Genomic DNA, 20034 nt, shown 5'->3' with positions numbered 1-20034 from the left:
CTATTCTCTAGCCCTTCTGCACTGTTTGCACAAGAGCAGATATCCTCTTCACTCCAACCTCCTTCTCCACTAACACTGTGCTGCATATCAACAGGAGTCCACCCATCATATTCTGTGTCACCAGAGAGAAAGCCTGCTTCTGGATAGTTGGAACTATGACACGATGACAAAGAGCTGGTGCTTTGGTAGCCATTGCCACAATGAAGCTCCAGGTAGCAGGGATCAGGCTTTGTAGGGTCTAGCATGTTCATGTTTGAACTCTGCTCTGAGCTCTCTTGGTCGGGCTGCTGGTCTGCCTGGAGAGTGACTCTATCAACATGCCATTGTTTTGGTGATCTATGAGATGGTATACATGCTGAATGAAGAGATGTTATGGCGTTCTGCCTACCTAGGCTTCCTCTTCTGATGCGGGGTGTTTGAGAAACAGGACTAGGATGAGGTGCAGCTGAAGCCCCAGAGTAGAGCTCACCTATTTCACTGAGCACTGCATCAACACAACAAGATACTTCATCCACCGAGCCTCGCACAGATGTTAGATAATGCCTCAGGTCAGATATTTCCTCCTGAATCTTGTTGATGCCTTTCAGCTCTTTTAGGATATGTTCTACTATGTTACTAGAGCCCTTTTCTGCCTCCTCATCCTCCAACTCCTCCTTCTCTTCTTCATTCCCGATGCTTTCAATGAGCCTGGGTATAGTGTCCTTCACAACCCCAATGCCATCCTGGCAATCAGAACTATTGTTTTCCCCGGATTGGGTGAGATCAGCTTTGGTGTCCACTGATGACAGGTCATGAAGGGAGTCATCCTCTTGCCCCTGCAGGCACTTTTGCAGCTTTCTGCGCAGGCTTTGCCCCGCTTTGGGGCTCTGTGATTTCTTCCTCTGCAGGTCTGCTCTCTTAGGTGAGAGTGGAAGTAGCTCAGGTTTGTACGATTCATCCTGTCCACTGAGGTGTCCTCTGGGGAACATCCCTGAGAAGTGGCAGTCTTGATCAGCTGTTCCCACACATTGACAAACCACTGCTTCAGTGACTCCTCCTTAAGGTGGGGTAAGCATAAGCCGACATTTTAAGCTTCAAGTGACTGAGTGCCTGCACCATGACTGACAAAAGAAAATATTAAGTTATTTTGTAAATAAAGCAGTGAAAACTCTGAGCTCTAATCTGCATTTGTTGTTAATAAAATTCAGTATATTAATCTAATGTAGTTGGTAGTTCTGCTATGACTTCATTCTGCTTTATCTGTGCCATAAAATAGCAACCAAATTTCAGTTATTACATTTCGAAGTCAAATTAACTCATGGAAGTGGAATTAAAAGGCAGAGAATCAAAAGTTGTATCATTAATCGTATTTCTTTTGAATTTACTGGAATTATATTTTTATGATCTACAAACCAGACAGTCAGGAGAGAAAAATAAGAAGTGATTCTAACTTCTGCCACTGTGATTAAAAGGTAGGTATGTTTAAACAGTCGACAAGTTATGGCTATGTACTATGCCTTTTTGCTTTTGGTTTTTGTAGATGAGTCAGAGTCAGATTAATACATTTAAGTGCATATTCATTCTTACACTGATGTTTGAGGTTACTCTGAGCGAGAATTCAGTCCAGTACAGAAATAGTTGCTTTAACTGACCTCCTCTTAGTCAGAGTGTCAACTTGCAGAATGAACACCATGCAGCTGCTTAGATCTCTGTAATTATGATGGTTTAGAAAGGCAGCTCGGTAATTAGATGACAGGTCAATTCTTTCCTATAAGGCCATGTCATTCTTCTACACCCATACCAGCTGCACTGCTTGATGGCCTTGACTCATTGCCTACATTGTACACACTAAAGGGATTATTAAATACCACAAAAATGCAACATAAATCTATCTGATGGCAATACATAATCTAGGAAAGCATGTAGTTTAAATGTAGATCAAAATTATTTTCACCATGTAAAACATAGTCTTGTTCACAAAATTAGAAAGGGCACATATTGAGTACAAGGATACATCAAATGCTCCTTCCATTTATATTTGGTATATATTTAACACAGCTCAGTGACGTCATCTTTGTCCACTGAGCATCATCATGGAGTTAATCACGTCAGAAGTTTAGAAAGTCATTTAATTATGATGCTAACAAGAACACGTGTCCCTAAAGATCAGACAGAGACAGGCAAAAATACTGCTGCTTTCTAGCTGGCTGAGTTGACTATTCACTGCCACCTTTTAAGAACATTAAATACATAAAGTGAACTGTATGTTAACTTTTTTTTGCTTTATTTCTGTGACAACAATGGGACTATAGCATTAGAAAAAAGTCCTTTTAATATCCTTGGGCTTTAATTACAACCTTAAACAAAACACAGTTCTTTAACTGACTCACGAACGGATTATTATATGCTAATTTCGAGGCATTTTTCTTACCTGTTATAAAATGATTAAGCTCACAGTAATTATTTTGCTAACTACATTATCGCACCCCTGAACTGGAGGTTCCCAATAAGCACTTGAGCACTGAAGGTGTGTGTTAGCCTGATAAGGGGTTTTGTAGGCAGAAAAGTATAATCAAGCCTATCACAACGGAATGTTTCCAATCACCACTGGAGCCGATATTCTTACGATTAGCATTTTAACTAAATTGAGTCAGGCTATCCGAAATTAACTGGGAGCATTATGCTTCACATTACCATATCAACTGTAAATGTTTCGTCATTTCGGATGAGTTAATTAAATAAGCTAAAATAAATATGAACATCTGGCTTGAATACTTATGTTGTACAACACATTTGGTATTACGAAATAAAAAAAAAACATACAGCCACACCTGTTAGTGTGTAAGTTTCACAGGCTGCCATGATCCAGTATCTATGCACTCTAATAGTCAACTAATTATTAGTTAACTGTCCAGGATAAAGAAAGGTTAGGGAGCTGATTGGGGTCAGGCCAATTTTTCCAGGCCAGTCATAGTAATAGCCTACAGCAATCTCTTTTCTCTCCTTATTACATGGTCTGTTGCCAGGTTAAAAAAAGAAATCATCTTTCTTTCAAAGTTTTAAGTTGACTTCTTTAAAAAAATACATTTGCTATGGAAATTTAGACCAACTTAGAACTGAAACATGCTGAAATTCATTACTTTCTGTTGAGGTACTAAGAAACAAGATCTAATACCTTTTCTATGTACATTACCCAAGCATAAGTTAGGTATAACACATATTACCATGTATTATTTAATCAAAGTCTATACAAACTTAAGACTAAGTGTATAAAAGGATAGAGGTGTATTAAAAAGTAAGCCTTACCTTGTAAGGAAAAAATTATAATCAAGAACAACCTGTAGATATCATCCTACAAGATCCATCAAAATCTGCATGGAGAGTGGCTCAGCAGTTAAGTAATGGTAATTTCCCGGTCCTTTTTTCAAAAATGTATCCCCAGGTGTATTATTGAATGCCTCAATCAAACCAGATCTTGAAGTGACAGACGCATAAGTGTTAAATCCCTCATTTCTACCACAGGAACGACGAGTGCGACAGTGGTAGATCACGCTCACACAGCGGTTCACCCTCAGTTAAGTAGCCATCCCTACTTCCCTCCCACCCTCTTGCATGCTTTCTCTGCTCTCTCTCCTGCTGTCCTCTGGCAATGTATTCCAAGCACACAAAGCTGATCTGAGGCTGTGAGACCGCCAGCTCGCAGTCTCATTCACATTTTTTCTGTTTCCACATCTGCCAGTTGCTGATATCTTTACTTTTTCTATTTCTATTCATTTAAAAAGGGAAAAAACATCCTGATAAATATATCAGTACCACTGGTTTCCCTGCACTAAGTGATTTCCTTGCCTTGTTAATTAAAACTTAAATAGACAAAGGGATTTCCATTTCAAAGAATGCAGCTCAGTCATGTCAAATATGGGTATTTAAACTGATATTGGAATTGGAGCTGGCAGCCAGTTCCACTTCCTGCTCTAGATTTGTCCATGTGCACTGAGGTATCTCGTCTCATTCCTTTCTTTGAAAGCAAGCAAGCACGTGAGGATTTTTTAGTGACAAGTCTTGCACTCATATTATGCCAGTCACTTCTACCAGTAGACAGATTAACAACTAATTCTAATTCATTAGTCTTTTCAGCATTTAGACTTGTGTCCTAAGTGTTTCCCTTCGTCCAGCAATAAATGCCACTTACAGTAGACAGCTTACACCTTGCTTTCCATTTATATTCACGTCTTCAATCAGCCATCATTTGCAGTACATGTTCGTCTCAACCACTCAATGCAAACCAATCATTATAATGGAGCCAAGCCAGGTTCTATATAAGCTACTCCTTAACTGCTGTGCCATAAAAGCTTTATCAAGGGGATAAACTCCTGTTAGTGCTGAGAGATTCCAATGTTTTCATCATGACAACCTTTTAAAGATTTCCAATCGGCCTTATATATTATATTATAAGATTATATTCAACATCTGTTGATATGTGTTCGATACAAAGAACTCCAGAACTAGTATGGGAGATTGGCTTAATATGAGGCTACATGGCATCTAATTCTGACAACAAAAGCCAAATATGGCATGGATCAAAACGGTGTCATATGATTTCAAAACAACATGGATGTATTGAATTACCTCTATTACCTATATCTGTATTTTTCAGAAAAAAAAAAATTGTGGTCAATACCTTTGTCTGAGGATTTACAGTGTACACAAATATGAAATGACCAGCTATGGCTCCGGAGGTAGAGGAGGCCGTCCACTTATCGGAAGGTCGCTGATTTGATCCCCGGATCCCCCAGCTGCACGTCAGAGTGCCCTTGGGCAAGAGACTGAACCCGAAATTGCTCCGATGAGAGGGTCGCCACCTTGCATGGCAGCCTCAGCCATCAGTGTATGAATATGTGTGTGAATGGGTGAATGTGACAAGTGTTTCAAAGTGCTTTGAAAAGTATTACATAAATGCAAGTCCATTTGCCAATAACCATTAAGGGGTAAACAGCTCTGATAATGAAATTACTTTTTCCATTTCAAAAGGGTAGGAAGGTCAGGTGGTGGGTGATACAAATGACAAAGAGGGAAACTAATACTCCCCTTAGTGAACCATCTATCAATGCAAATTATAGGTCCCTGAAACAATGAATCATTTGATAGACAAAGTGATGGGATTCAACGGGCGCATATCATATTTTAGCCTCACAATCACAGTGTCATGAGCAGAGATAAAATTAACCTATGAAGACTGAGACTAAGAGAGGCAGGGGAAGCAGAGAATCTGAAATGAATTACTGATGCAATATTACTTAAAACTGGGCAGGATCATCTTTCCTCTGTTTAAGCTGCATGTTTGCTGGACCACTGTAGCACAGAGGAGCAAGCTTATGACAATTTGACTGCACTTACAATAGCACGTTGGCAGGAAATATACAGGTGGGTTTAACTAAATCAAATCAAAAACTCATGCTTGACTTGGAAATGAATCCATAGTAATTCCACTGTTTGTCAAATCAAAAACTGTCTGTGCACCCCACAGTTTCCAAGAATTAATGTGTGCAACCACGAGGGTGGAGAGGAGCAAACAGGGTTTGTTGCAAAAAATATACATTAATAAAATAAAAGCATTGCAATTATAATATACCTATTTGAGTGCATCATCTTAAACAAGCAAAGAGGTTAAACTCAACCATTTTCAAAGAGTGTTTGTATATTTTGTGTATTTATAAGTGTAATCATTGTTAATGTGTGGTAGAGTATGAAAGAAGAGGATAAGAATGTCAGACTTCAGAGGTGATGAAGAAGTGAAGTGAAACACCACCTACCTCCCGGAGCTGAACCCTGACTTTATTGATGGCCTTCAACCAACGAACTCTGGATGGAGAAAAGGGTAATGGTGGCCCATCATCATGGAACCTGGATTACATGGATTTAAGAGAAGAACAGCAGAAAGAGATGGAGCAGTTTTTTTTAGTCCCATGCATCTATATTATATAGCAAATGAAAAAACTGAGTGGAATTCTTAGCTAAAAAATCCAACCTCTGGAGTTTAGAGGATCCCCTCTCTGCTGGAGCGTCATTTTTCAGGCCCCGTCCTACTTCAGGGGACAGCCTATTTATCTCCTGTTCACCAACAGTTGAGTGTCCATTGATGGAAAGATGACCATTGGTGCGATGCTGCCCATTGGAAGAGGGGTGAAAGCCAGTGCTGTGGTAGGAGTGGAAGGACTCCTCCAGTTCTGACCCTCCAGTGCTTTCCTGGCCAGTCTCACTCAGCTGGGAGCTGGTCTGGCTCAGGTTTCCTGATGACCCAAAGCGACTACTTTCCACTGGACTACAATGGTGAGAGAGGAGTGAGAAAAATATTCAATGTCAGACTACTTCTTTTTGAGATCAGAACTGCATGTAACACTATTTCTCAATACTTTTGTGGTTTATATGTCTCCTCTTTCCAAGGCTAGATAAGTGGGGATTGTTACATAGAACTAATCTGAATAATTTCATTTTAGAAATCTCTTCAATGTTTATACAGCAAAAACAAATCAACCAAATTAATAGTTTTTGGTCTGTAATAAACCCCCACCCATCTACTAAGAATTGTGTGCAAAAGCTATCTAACTATTTAGTTTAGGACTACGTTTATGGATAACCTCTCTAAAATGATCAATTGGTATAGCTACAGATACCACATCATTCCCTAAAAATACCCAACCTTGCAGGGAGGCTGTTGCATGTTGAAAAATAATGAACAAAAATTGAAAATTGTGTCAATGTGTTGTACATGTGCATTGTTCACTGCATATGCTATTCCTACATAACAGTTCCATTTTTAAATAGAAATGGCACACATAAGAGTATGCTCTTTTTAGCGTAGCGCAGTATAAAATCTCCTGTAACTGCTAGTCCTTACTAAAAAGGATATATTTCTGCACACAATTACATCTGCATATTCTATTGTCAATGTCTCCAAAGAAAATGGAGACGCAGGATTGAAATACAGATGGATGACAATAAATATGCAGAGTTGATATGTGTGTTTTACCTTTTATAAAGTGGCATTTTATAACAAATTTCAATTTTAGGGGCGGTATGCAGATTAGCTACGTTTATAACATTTGAATTTCTGGGTGAAAAGGTGAGTATTTATAAAACTTGATTTGCATAAATAGATAAACATGAAGAATCTAAAATAATTTCCACTGTATAAAATAATACACAACAAAAATGATACAATGACAGAATTCCAATGCGCAAACAAGATTTACAGTATGTCTTAAATTCGTAAATTTACGATATTTACTAGACTGTCGCAGACAGCCATGCTTATATTTGATCACATAAATAAGACCTATTTATAGACGAGTTTATCCTATTTATAGACCTATTCATCTCTCTTTGATAATCTAATGAATTAGGTATATTTACTTGTGAAATGCCCATGATTTTTAGAAATATGTAAATCTTGTTTTGGAATTCTGTTTTGAAATGACATCAAAATTATGTAGATGCAACAACGAAAAATACCTACACACCTACATATCAAAGAATACACACACACACACAAACAAACACACAGACACACCGTACATATGCTCAAACTAATTTACTAAATTAAACTAGTGAGGATGGATGGACTGCAGAGCTGGACAGGGAATACATTTTTGTCAATGTCAATGCATCATAAATGGTGAGGGGGAATGCCATTTATTATGCTTCTACTAGCCTTTTTGCATTCAATAGATCCTTCTTGGACTGGTTGTCCAGCTCCACTCCAGAGGTAGGACCTGAAGAGGGGTCTGTTTCTACAAGCCTTTCCTTCTCCTTTGGGGTCAGGGATGCTGAAGGATCTACTTCAGGAGTGGAGATGCAAATCTGGGGGTTTGTAATAGCATCTGTGGAACCTACCGATTCACTTTTTTGGGCATCAGATGTTGCAACCTTTTGTACAGTGTGTTTTTGATCACCTGTTGGGTTGTTAATTTTGGGTTGAGATGTTACAACTGGGACAGGTTGTGGCTTGGGTGGCTCTGCCTGCCAAGGAAAACTTATTTTTGACCCAAATAATGAAGTGGTTGGTGGCTCTTGATGTCCAGCAACAGGTTTTTCCTCTTGAAACAGCCCTCCAGAAAGGGTTTTTAATCCTGAAAACAGTCCACTGCCTCCTTCAGTTTGGGGCATTGACAGAGTGCCTGATGGCATTGCTGGTGAAAATAGGGAGCCGAAAGATTTTCCTGCATCACTCGGTGTCGATATGAAGCCAAAAAGAGACTTTGCTTGAGGAGTCTCTGCATTGTTGGGCAACTGATTAACTGGTGGAACTATATTAGCATGTGCTTCTTGGATATTAGGTGGGACTGATTTGTCACTTTCTTTACTCTCAGGGTCTCCTTTAATGATCATGGGCTTCTCATGTATTATCTCTCCCTCAATAGCTGACTTTTCTTTTTGAGTGTTATCTTCCTGATGGGTGGGGTCAACTGTAGTATTTATTGAAGCACTAGTGACAGCAGAGGTTTCTGGACAAGCTGCCTCAGATGCCACAGCACTACCACTTGTTCCACTGCTCGATTGTTCTTGATTGTTTTCTGGTACGGTTGAGTCCACTATGTTTTTTGTGCTTGCCTGAGTGCCAGATGGAGATACTTTAGGTGGCACACTTTCATTTTCAGACTGTGGGTGTGGAGTACTGCCAGGTGCTGGCTTGGGCTCAGCTGGCATTGGTTCAGGTGGCTTAGACGGTTGTCCCATACCCCCAAATAAAGATCCACCTATTCCACCAAGTATTGATGCTCCAGTCTGTGGTCCTGCAGTCTGAGCAGTGACTCCTCCAAACATTCCTCCAAGTAAAGAACTACCAGGTTGTGCTGCTGCCGCAGATCCTCCAAACATGCCACCTAGTAATGATCCACCAGTCTGGGGGCCTGCAGACTTTGCAGTAGATCCTCCTCCAAACATCCCGCCTAGTATTGACCCTCCAGTTGTGGGGGCAGTGGGTTGAGGACTGGGCTGTGAAGCAGGACCTTTGAATAAACCTCCCAGTAATGATACTCCTGTCTGGGGAGCTGCTGTCTCGGTGTTAGACCCACCAAATATACCTCCTAATAGTGATCCTCCAGACTGACCAGTAGCAACTTGAGGTGCTGTTCCACCCAGACCAAAAAGTGAGTTCTTCTGCTGTTGCTGTGAACCTTCAGTGGATGTAACTGTTGGTTTGAAAAGGGAGGACATAAAGCCTGTAACTGTGTCTGTTGACGAGTCACCAACAGCTTTCTCAGGCTCTGAAGGCTTTTGTTGTCCCTGGACCACAGCACTTGCTGACTGAGTGGCTGATGTTTCCCCTTCTATTTTAGGTAGTACTGTATCTTGACTCAACTGATCACTCACAAGCTCTGGTCTTGCAGGTTGTTGTGCTGGTGTGCATACTTCAGATTCTTTAGACTGAATATCATAAGCTAAAGCACTTGGCTTGTCAGCATCTCGGCTATGAACTTCTTCTATGACACTGGCATCAGATCTGGGTATGCTTGTCCCAAGACACTGAACTGTACTGTCAGGTTGCTGTAGTGCTTCTCCCTGCTCTTTGCTTTTGGTAGCAGTATCAACTATGGATATTTCAGGACCAGCTAGAGCTGGAGTAGTTGTATTGTCAGGTTGCTGTAGTGCCTCTCCCTGCTCTTTGTTTTTGACAGCAGTATCAATTACAGACTCTGGAGCAGTTTTACTGTCATCACAAGGTTTTGGTGTTGCTGTTGGAGCAGGTATCTCATTAGGAGCAGAAGCACCAGGTAAAATGCTACCCAAAAGAGATGCACCAGTCTGTGCAGTAGATGTTTGAGAAGATGATCCTCCGAAAATACCTCCTAATATAGAGCTATTATTTGAAGATGTTGAAGACTGGTTTGCAGCCCCACCAAACATTCCACCAAAGGACCCAATAGTCGGAGGTGCTGTAGCTGAAGCTGCTGATCCTCCAAAAATTCCACCCAAAACAGACCCTCCAGTCTGAGAACCACCAGCCTGAGGAGCGGATCCACCAAATAAGCCCCCAAGTAAGGATGCTCCTGCTTGAGGTCCTGCTGTCTGAGGAGCAGCGCCTCCAATCTTAGTGGGACCAACTTGAGGGGCAGCCTGAGAAGCAGACCCTCCAAACAAACCACCCAGTAATGATCCCCCTGTTTGAGAAGCTGTTGTTTGGGGTAAAGAACCTCCAAACATTGACCCTAATAGAGAACTTCCAGGCTGGGAAGAGGGCTGGGGGGCAGAACCTCCGAACACAGAGAACAAACCTTTGGCTGGTGCATCCTTGGGGCCTGATGATCCAGGTGCAGACCCTGTAGGTGAAGGAGTTACAGTGCTGGGCCCAGAAAATAATGAAAGCAAACCTTTTCCTGGACTGTCTGAAATGAATCCAGCTTGTGTCGATGGAGTCTGTGGGCCTGATCCACTGATCATAGACAGAAACCCAGAAGCTGGCGGTTCTTTAGAGGGAGCAGGATCCTGGGGTGCACCTTCTGTGCTCATTTCCTTTGGAACAGTGGAACATTCTGTATTTGGTCCCGTAGATGCAACATCAGCGCCTTTAATTGTGGCACCCTGTGTAGTATCTACAGTAGTATCAGTGGATGGGCTAACATGTACTTCACCTGATGTTTCACTGGTAGCTGCTACCTCTGGAACATGGCTACTGGAAACAGAAGACATTTGGGAACCTTGTTGCAAAGAAGAAGTTGGTGGCTCTTTAGGAGCACCAACAAAAGCAGATGATGAATTTGGAGTTTGTTGTGGAGGGGACACAACATCATTAAAAACAGAGAGAATACTCTTGACAGGTTCTTTGGGTGCCGCAGTCCCTGGAGAAGTAGATACATTTGCATTCCCACCATCTCCTGGTGTTTGAGGAGCACTGGGGCCACTAAACATGGAGAACAAAGATTTTCTTGGACTTTCACTAGAGGTAGACAAGCCACCCAATAATCCCCCAAGAACAGAGGTGGCTGGCGGCCCTTGTGCTTCTGCTTGTGGCTTAGTTTGTGTCTGAGGTTCCCCTTGTTGGGTTTGTGATTGAGCTACTCTTTGTTGAGATAACAATGTTGGTGGCTGGGGTTGTGGAGGACTGGGGTCACTAAACATTGACAACAGTCCTTTCACTGGGCTTTCAGTTGAACTTGATGACCCAGGCAGAATTCCCCCGAGAAGAGATCCTGTTTGGGCTTGAGACTGTTGGGTGCTAGGACCACCAAAGATTGAAAAAATTCCTGTATTTGGAGGGTCTTTTGGAGGAACAGCTCCCTGTTGTGGTACCTCTGCGGCAGGCTTGGTTTGAGTAGGAGGCTGAGGAGGACTTGGTCCTCCAAACATGGATAATATACTTTTACCAAGTGATTCCTGTTGAGGAGGTTGTGGAGCTGCACTTGGTTGACATGCTTGAGGCATGGGCCCCGTATTAGGTGAAGCCTGTGGAGGATTTGGCCCACTAAAGATTGACAATATACTTTTACCAAGTGATTCCTGTTGAGGAGGTTGTGGAGCTGCACTTGGTTGACATGCTTGAGGCATGGGCCCCATATTAGGTGAAGCCTGTGGAGGATTTGGCCCACTAAAGATTGATAATATACTTTTACCAAGTGATTCCTGTTGAGGAGGTTGTGGAGCTGCACTTGGTTGACATGCTTGAGGCATGGGCCCCGTATTAGGTGAAGCCTGTGGAGGATTTGGCCCACTAAAGATTGATAATATACTTTTACCAAGTGATTCTTCTTGTGGAGCTGTAGCTGATGCAGGTGTTTGAGGTGTGGGTCCAGATTGGGCAGCTGCGGTTGATCCTGACAGCATTTCTCCAATTGAAAATCCAAACAGTCCACCAGATGGTTTATTCCCTGAATCCTGTTTTGGTGGCGCAGTTTCTGATCGTCTTATTTCAGGGCCTGTGGAAGAATTAGGAGAAAATGCTTGGGATATACTTTTGTTTGGAGGTTGGCTCTGTAAAGGTCGAGAGGTGCCACTTTGGTCCATTGTTTGCTGTCTCTGTATACCCTTCGGTCTAGATGCTGATGTCAGTGAAGCCTCAGTTGCACTAGGTTTCATTTGCTGTTTCTGGGGTGGAGAGGGCTCAGTACTAAATAGGCTGCTAATTGATCCAAAGAGATTTGGAACTCCTGTGGCCTCTTTACTGGATGTAGCACTGTCTGGTAAGGAAGCAGTGCTGCCAGTTTTGCTCTGCTGATCGGGTGTCTGAGAACATTTCTGAGGATCTGGCTTTGGTTCTTCTATTCCTACTGCAGATTTCAGAAAGTTCATAAAGCCTGCCTGTGGTTGTTCAGAGGGTTTTTCCACTGGTGTGTCGATTGGCTTATCGGATGTGCGTTGTCCTGGTGGTCCAGGTTTATTAAGAGATTCTTTTGATCCTAAAGGCACTGTAACATTGGGCTGTGGTGGTGCGGTTGTTTGTTGTCCCATAGTAGCCTGACGTGAAAGTCTCGGTTTCTGTGAAGGTGTATGTGATAGTACCGAGGGATGACTCACTTGAGCGGTTGTTGGTATTGTGGGCAAAATTCTTCCTTGCGTGGAAGCTGGTTTCTGCATTTGTTGTTTAATACTGTCTGGCTTAACAGCAATAGGTTCTTCTTTGATGATCTTTGACTTCAGACTTTGGAAACCTGATGAGAGAATGTTCTTCGAATTTTTGTCAGGAGCTTGATCATTGGTGGATGTGGTACTTTTGCTTAACTCCACCTGTGATGCTTTTCCCACAAAAGAGGAAATGAGGGAAGACACTTTTTTGACTTGACGATTAGGTTGTTCTTCCCCTGGAGACACTCTTTTTCTCCATTCTTCCTCTAATACATCATCTACATGCTTCACTGTAACCCCAGTGGATGAACGCCTCCGTTGGCAAGGCTGGTAACAGTTGTGAAGTAGCTGATGATTCAAATTTTCAGCAGGAGTAGAGTTCAGGGACACAGCAACCTTTTGAGCAAGAAATGTCTTCATTTCCTGGTTGTTCCAGTAAGGGCCCATACGGTCTTTATTATGACAGGACAGGTCAATGACACCTTTGCATTGGTCCTCATAGACGTAATTGGCCTGTCTTGGATCCATCCTGACTTTGTTTAATCTGTAAGATGTGAAATCTACACCTTGTTGCCCTTGTGACAGAAATGAATTTTCAAACATTTGAGAGAACTGCTCAAGATTTAAATTCATGATCTGATTTCCTTTTCTATAGGCAGCAGTCAAATCGAGGGGGGCATTAAGAAGTTGAGAATCACAATGATCTTGACCAGGCAGCCAAAGAAGCTCATCCTCATTGTAAAGTGGAATTTTAAAACCACAGACACAAACCATTTCATTGTGTAGCCAAGCACTGGGAAAACCATCTAATTTCTGTGCATTTCCCCAAGACTCACCTTCGGGGCCACATGCATACACGTATTCACCTGCTGCATCTGTCAGCAAGGCGTAAATGTACTCATGATCTGTATAAACAAAGTAGCCACAGTCACCGTCCTCTGCTGGCCACCACATTCCTTGTTCCAGAAGTGCAAGCCACTGCTGATACCATTCAGTGTCTTCGAGGTACAGGGAATCTTCCATCTCAGTTTGGGCACTTGGGGGATAGTTTGAATCTATTGGTCTATTCAAATTAAATTGATTCTGATGGATTATGCCATCACTATTAACATTTTGTAAGACTGCATTATCCATTCCATATTGCCAGTTAGCTGCATAAGATAGGCTTGGTGCAGTCTCCTCATAATAGCCTTCATGATATGAAACCCCATTCAAGCTGTAAGTGCTACCATCATTGAAAGAATGACATTTCCCAAACTTTGCATTACTCTGTTTGGTAGTTAAGTTCAATACACCCTCTTCATTAGATGAATATTCTCTGTTTCCCAAGTCTTCGTAACTGTTCCATAATTTCCTCTTGGGGTATAGATCATCATTCCTTTGTACCTCTAACTGATATGGTCCAATTTGCTCTTGGTGACAAACACCATGCCATGGTGTAGAGGAGTTAAATGGCTGATATATATTTGAGGAGCTGCAGTTAAGAGCAGGTGACTGTATTGATGCACTTTCACAGCTCTGTCCATAAACTTGATCCTCCCCCTGGAATTGATAATTTAGTGACTCATTCTGAAATTGCTGCCATAGAGCACTTTCACGGATCCACTGGTTTTCATCATAGGAGGGACTCAACCCATAAGGAGACAACTGACCTTGGTAAAGATTTTGCCTTGCAGCTTCATACAAAGAGGAATTGCTTCCGCCACTACATAGCTGTGTAGTCATTACTGAAGAATTTGTATGGCTTTGTAAAAGGGAATTAATATTTCCTGTACTATAAGCCATTGGGTGAACTGATTGAAGTGAGCCTGAATAATATAACTGAGATAAATTACCTGTGCTAAATGAGGAGTATGTTGCCTGACTCTGAAGAGATCTTGCAAAAGTAGCAGATGTTCTTAAGTCTAAACTCTCAGTATCAATTGAGGCAGGTGGAAAGATTACAGCGTGTCTGCTCTGTCCTGGATTGAGAGAACCTGGAACAACTCTTTGAAAGCAGTCCATTCCAAAGTCTGAGGAAGTGCTTTTTAATTTATCCAAAGGTAACTCTGCGAATCTAGTCAAGGGTGTCTGCTGTTCTGCATTCTGTCCTGACGTTTCTGCTTGTTTAGGAGGAGAGGGGTCCTCGGTTACATGTTTGCTAAACAGTCCGGATAAAAAGCCTTGCTGGGCAGTTCTTGGTATCCTCTTCTCTTTTGCCTCATGTTCTTGTGAAGATTGTTGTGTTACATTAGTGTGTAACTGTGTTTGCTCTGGGGTCTTTGTTATTACTGTATAATCATTGGCTTTCTGATGCAGTGATGCTGATGTCGGGCATGTTGCGTCAATATTTTCAGATGACTTTGTTAACTTGTTGAACAATCCTGAAAGCACTCCAGATTGACTTGCTGTCTCTGGCTGTGTTTCAGCTGTCTGGCTGCTTGGCACTTTGACTTGTTGTGTCTCATGGATGGTTCTGGGCTGCTGTTGTTGAGACATATTTTCTGAGGAGGATTTGAAAAGTCCAGAAAGTAGACCAGTTGTGGTATTTGTGGTTGTTTTTTGTGTTGAGTCATTTTGTGGTTGATTTTCATTGGAAATTGGGTTATTCCTGGCTCTTGTTTGCTCATGGCTAGATTTCCTTGGGGTAATTCTGTGCTGTTGAGCAGATGGGTTTTGTTGTGTGTTTATGTTGTCTGCTGACGCAAATTTAAAAAGACCAGATAAAAGACCACTTTGTTTGGATGGTTGTTGCTGCAGTGGAACTGTTTGTTGTCGAGTAAAGCCTGGTTTACTTGTCTCCTGCTGGATAACATGCTGACTTGATGTTCTGTTCCTAAAATTAGGCACTTGGTTTGGACTCTGATAATTCTGTGGATTAATATCCTCTTGTTTATGTTGAAGACTGCTTTGTTGGTGCTGAACTGTTTGGCTGCTTGGAACTTTCTCAGTGGATGCAAACTTAAGCAAACCAGACAACAGCCCCTTTTGCTGAGGTTGGGTTTGAGTTTCATCTGAAGTTTGCTGCTGACCTGAGTAATTGCCAGGGATGTACCTCTGCATTTCAGCATCAGAGGGCTGTATGTTTTGGGGTATATTTTCTGTTGATGAAAACTTCAATAGCCCTGAGATAAGGCCCCCTGTCTGTGGAGCTGAAGAACGTTGTTGTGGAGGATGGTGATGAGGAAACTGTGGGGGATTACTGCTCCTGGGTGGCTGACTGTTATGGGAAGTTTGTTGTGGCAAATTGCTAGATTGGTCACTCGTAGGACCAAATTTAAGAAGTCCAGATAGCAGTCCTCCTTGTTTAGGTTGATTGGAGGCCATATGAGAGACGTCCTCAGTCGAGCTCCCTTTAAAAAGACCTGTCAAAAAACTTTGTGATTCAGGCTGATTGGGAGCTTGATGCTGCATTTCATGATGGGCTGTTGTTGGTTTCTGATTTGAAATATGTTGTGCATATGAACCAGATGGCACTCTGCTGTTCTGAGATTGCGGATTACTGGTAAAATTCTGATTTGAACCTGAGGGAGCAGAGGTAGGGTTAAACATGCTGGAAAACCATCCCTTCTCAGTGTTTTCCTGGGGCACAGCAGTATTCTGTGTCAAGGTGGAAGATGTTGAAGTTGTATTATGACGTGGTTGCACAGGATTCTGTGTATTCGTTGAGGCACTGACATCTTCACTGGATGCAAACTTTAAAAAACCAGAGAGCATGCTTCCCTCTGCTTTGGGACGTTGAGTGGAGACATTTTCAGAGGGCATGAAAGGAGGTTTAATCTTACTATTCAATGATGGGTCTTCCAGTGGTTTCTCTAATCTGGGATCCTGTGTTGATCCAAACACTGGATAAACTGCTATAGGTGGAGCTTCCTGAGGTGGAATGTGGATGACAGGTGTGATCAATGAACTAAATGACTTCTTAAAAGGGCTGAAGAATCCAGTGTTTGCTGGTTGTGTTTGGCCAGTCTGCCTTGCAGGCCCTGGAACAGGCACATTTTCTTGTTTGTAAATCATGGGATTTTGTCTGCCATATATATTTCCATCTTGTTGTTGACCAAAATGTTTCTCTTGTGATGAACTTCTTAATTCTTCTGATTTCCAACCTCCATCTGCTGTCATTGACCGTTTACCTTGATGACTGCGTTTCTCATCCCACTGTGTATGGCCTTGAGAATATGCAGACTCTGGTGCCTGTTTGTGTTCAGCTGAGTTCCCAATATCTCCTGCTGAAAAAAGCTTTAAAGGATTCAATTTCTCCAATACCGAGTTTCCTGGAGCACTTTGAGGTTTGGTTGCAAACTCAGGGATGTATTCTTTTGTACTTTCTTGAGTCTGACTCCTTGTGAGAGCTCTTGTTTCTTGATTATAACCTTGTGTCTTGGCATCATGTTGTGGCTGAGAAGGCAAAGAAATGAAGGATTTTTCAGGAGAAGGTTCTACCGGAGATACAACAGCTACAGGTGCAGAGCTATTTGATTTAGGAATAAAGGACAACAGTTTTGTTAGTCCAGATTGTGGGGGTTGAGCAGATGGTGGTTGTGGAGATGTGACAGGCTGTTTGGGGCCTCCTCCAACTCTGTCAGTGAAAGAATTAAATAATGAGCTCATGGCATTTTTCACTCCTGAAATGCTCTGGTCAGAAGGAGTGTGTGTGGTTTTTCCTTTCTGATCCTTTGACGAACAATTTTGTTCCTCTCCAAAAGAATCAGCTATATAGCTACCCTGAGACGATAGCCTAGATTTACTTGATTTTGGAAGGGAACCATACTTGCTAATTTCCTCTTCTTTTTCAGCAAGATATTCGGAAACTGTTTCAACTAGACACTGGAGCTCATCCATAGGGTCAACATATTCATCACTTGGTTCCTCTACAGGAGACAGCATTGCCTCTGTAGCCCATCCTCCAATTTTACCTTTGCCACACTTCTTTTCTCGAAGACCCTGAGCATTTTCCATGTGACCCTCATAGGAGTAAGAATACCTGTCTTTGTAATGTCTTGTGCTCTCTGGGTGAAAGTCTTCTGCTATAAAGCCAATGTCATCAATATTCTCATCTACTCCTACAGAGTATTGCAGATCCTCAGAAGTCTCTAAGTCAAAATCGAACCGTGCCCTCATTCTTGCGTCTTGCTCTTTTTTGTATGCCACATAATTCTCCAAAGTGTTGTCCAGCTCATTTTTAGCCCACATCCTTGTCTTGTAGAGAAGCCCATTCTTGTATGGCCTGAGGCACGATGACATACGCTCCTCCTCTTCCTGCATCTCCGCTACCTGCCGCATAAACAGCTCCCCTCTCTTCTCACGGAGCAGTGCAAGGTCAGAGGGAAAAGCCTCTTCTCTCATTCTGTCTGTCTCTGTACTGAGCAACCCTCCTGGGTCTCTTATCTTTTTTTTCCTCCGCCGATCAATAGTGTCATAGCCCTCAGGGTAGGTGGCAGGCAGAAAACCACTACATTGAGTACTTTGACGGATAGACGTGTGTGATGGCTCAGGGTAGGGTCTTCCCATTCGAAGGATAACATTGTCTTCCTCATCATCTAAGAAGTCACTCAGTTGAGGCTTGCCCTGCCCTTTGTATTTGTTTTCCCAATCTTCAACTCCCATGCCAGAATCTACAGGTATAATTCTGACCCTGCCCTTCTGGTTTAACGATCTATTTTAGGTTTAAGAATATATTTAATAAAGGGATGGCAAAGGACACAGGGACAGAAAAGAAGAAGCAAACAAACAAGAAGAAAAAATGCAAACAAGTTAAGCAGTAGGATAAATGAAGAAATTAAGACAGAACATTTTCATGCAAATGTAAAGACACAATCATGCTCCTTAACTTGGTAATCAATGTTGTAATATTATTACAACATTCTTAACAGATTACAAGTTAAATCAATAAGTAGCAGTTTTTGATGATATCGTAAGGGTTGAGCACAGCTAAACCAGATGGCTAAGATACACTAAAAACAAATGGCAAATTGCAGAAATTGCCTGAAAAATACCTTTAGACATTTTAGTGTGCAATGACAATCAAACTGTACGTGTTTGAAAGAGTTAGAGTGAATATCTGCCCCTCTGTCTGCACACATCTCTGAATTTAGATCTTTGTAAATCCCTACAGCAACAGTCGTGCTTATCAGCTCTTCAACACTCAGCCTACAGAAGTGTTCATGAGAAATGCATGCTAAATCACCACCATATGGTGTACATTGAACAAGTTTTTAATCACCAAAGAAATGCGTGTGTGTCACTGACCCACTTCCTCCATGTGTGACAGAGGGATTTCCTCTGTGATATGGCTGAACCAAATTCAGAGGCATTCAAACTACCAGGAACTTCAAACAACAAAACAGACCCTCAAGACAAAAAGAAACATGAACAATGAGCTTTCACTGGCTGTAATCCCATTTTTTTTCCGGATGTAGAATTATCCGGATCAACTCCCTATCAGTCAACACAGACAGATTTGCTGCAGTCTCACTGGCACGCACGTATTCCATGACAATCCAAGAGCGCACAAAAGTATATTCCATGCACTGAGACAGTTTGTCTTATGGACTAATATTGGCCTCAAAACAGCTGTGTAATAGTCATAATAATAATAATAATAATAATAATAATAATAATAATAATAATAATACATTTAATAATGATAAGAATAATTTTTGTAATGGTCCCCACACGTTAGGCCATTTAAATCATTCTAACACACTAAGCAAATAGTGTCATGCCTCCTCATGTGCAAGATAACGGACAACCACAATCATATAAATAAAAAAGCAAGAGAGAGCTTTAGACACTCCAGCATTTAGGCGGGGTGTGGCAAAAACCATTCCACCTCTAGAGTACAGATCCCTCCTGGTCTCTGAAGGTCTGAATGAACCATCTTTTAAGGCACAAAAGCCCAAAAATAAAAGCACAGAGCCCCAGACATGTTGGATTCTTGGTTTAGTAAACTATATTAAACGAAAAGCTTGAAGATGCATGATAATTAATGAAATAACACATCTTTAAGTTGAGGGCTCTGGCTATAAATCGTATAGGGAGAGATATTAAAAGAGAGAAAAATGTTTTTTTTTAATGCAATCAGACGTGTTGATTCTGAAACTGACTGATTGATTTCAGAGTACATGTACGCCTACATATGTGTGACTCTGTTAGAAAGTGACAGTTTCATCTAGAGTGACTCAGTGAGTAAGGGTGTGTATGGGTGACTTTGTGGACACTCTGTCTACCTGGTTCCTCTCTGATCCCTGTAGTCCAGGTCAAAACTGTGGACAGAGTCTGTACAGGAGTCTGGATGGTGCTGCTGCCGAGGCCCCATAGGATACTGGTGCATGGAGGAGTTGGGCTGAGCCGTTGTGTGGTAACGCGGAGGCAGGCTGTTACTTGTCTCACTCCGATAGTCACTGTCCCGGTCATCTACAGCACTGTCCTGGTCATCCAGAGCTGCAATAGGATGAATAAATTAATGAATCCATGAATTTTTCTTGAGTCATTAGTGTGTTTCATGTGATTGCAAGCATT

At 41.9% G+C, this 20034-nt stretch overlaps 1 protein-coding gene across 1 annotated transcript in view; it reads right to left on the bottom strand.

The window, feature by feature from the left end:
* LOC141005731 (protein unc-13 homolog B-like) overlaps positions 1 to 20034 on the bottom strand; it is a 69986-nt gene that overhangs the window by 23534 nt on the left and 26418 nt on the right. The window contains exons 8-10 of the mRNA XM_073477721.1: positions 19743 to 19956; positions 6005 to 6298; positions 5790 to 5880 (exon numbers count right to left, since the gene is read on the bottom strand). Of these exons, the coding sequence (XP_073333822.1) occupies positions 5790 to 5880; positions 6005 to 6298; positions 19743 to 19956 (599 nt within the window). The remainder of the gene's footprint in view (positions 1 to 5789; positions 5881 to 6004; positions 6299 to 19742; positions 19957 to 20034) is intronic.

The sequence above is a fragment of the Pagrus major genome, chromosome 12 (assembly GCF_040436345.1).
Source record: "Pagrus major chromosome 12, Pma_NU_1.0".
Taxonomy (NCBI): Eukaryota; Metazoa; Chordata; class Actinopteri; order Spariformes; family Sparidae; genus Pagrus; species Pagrus major.
The sequence above is the reverse complement of the archived record's forward strand: the minus strand, read 5'-3'. Positions and strand labels throughout refer to the sequence as shown.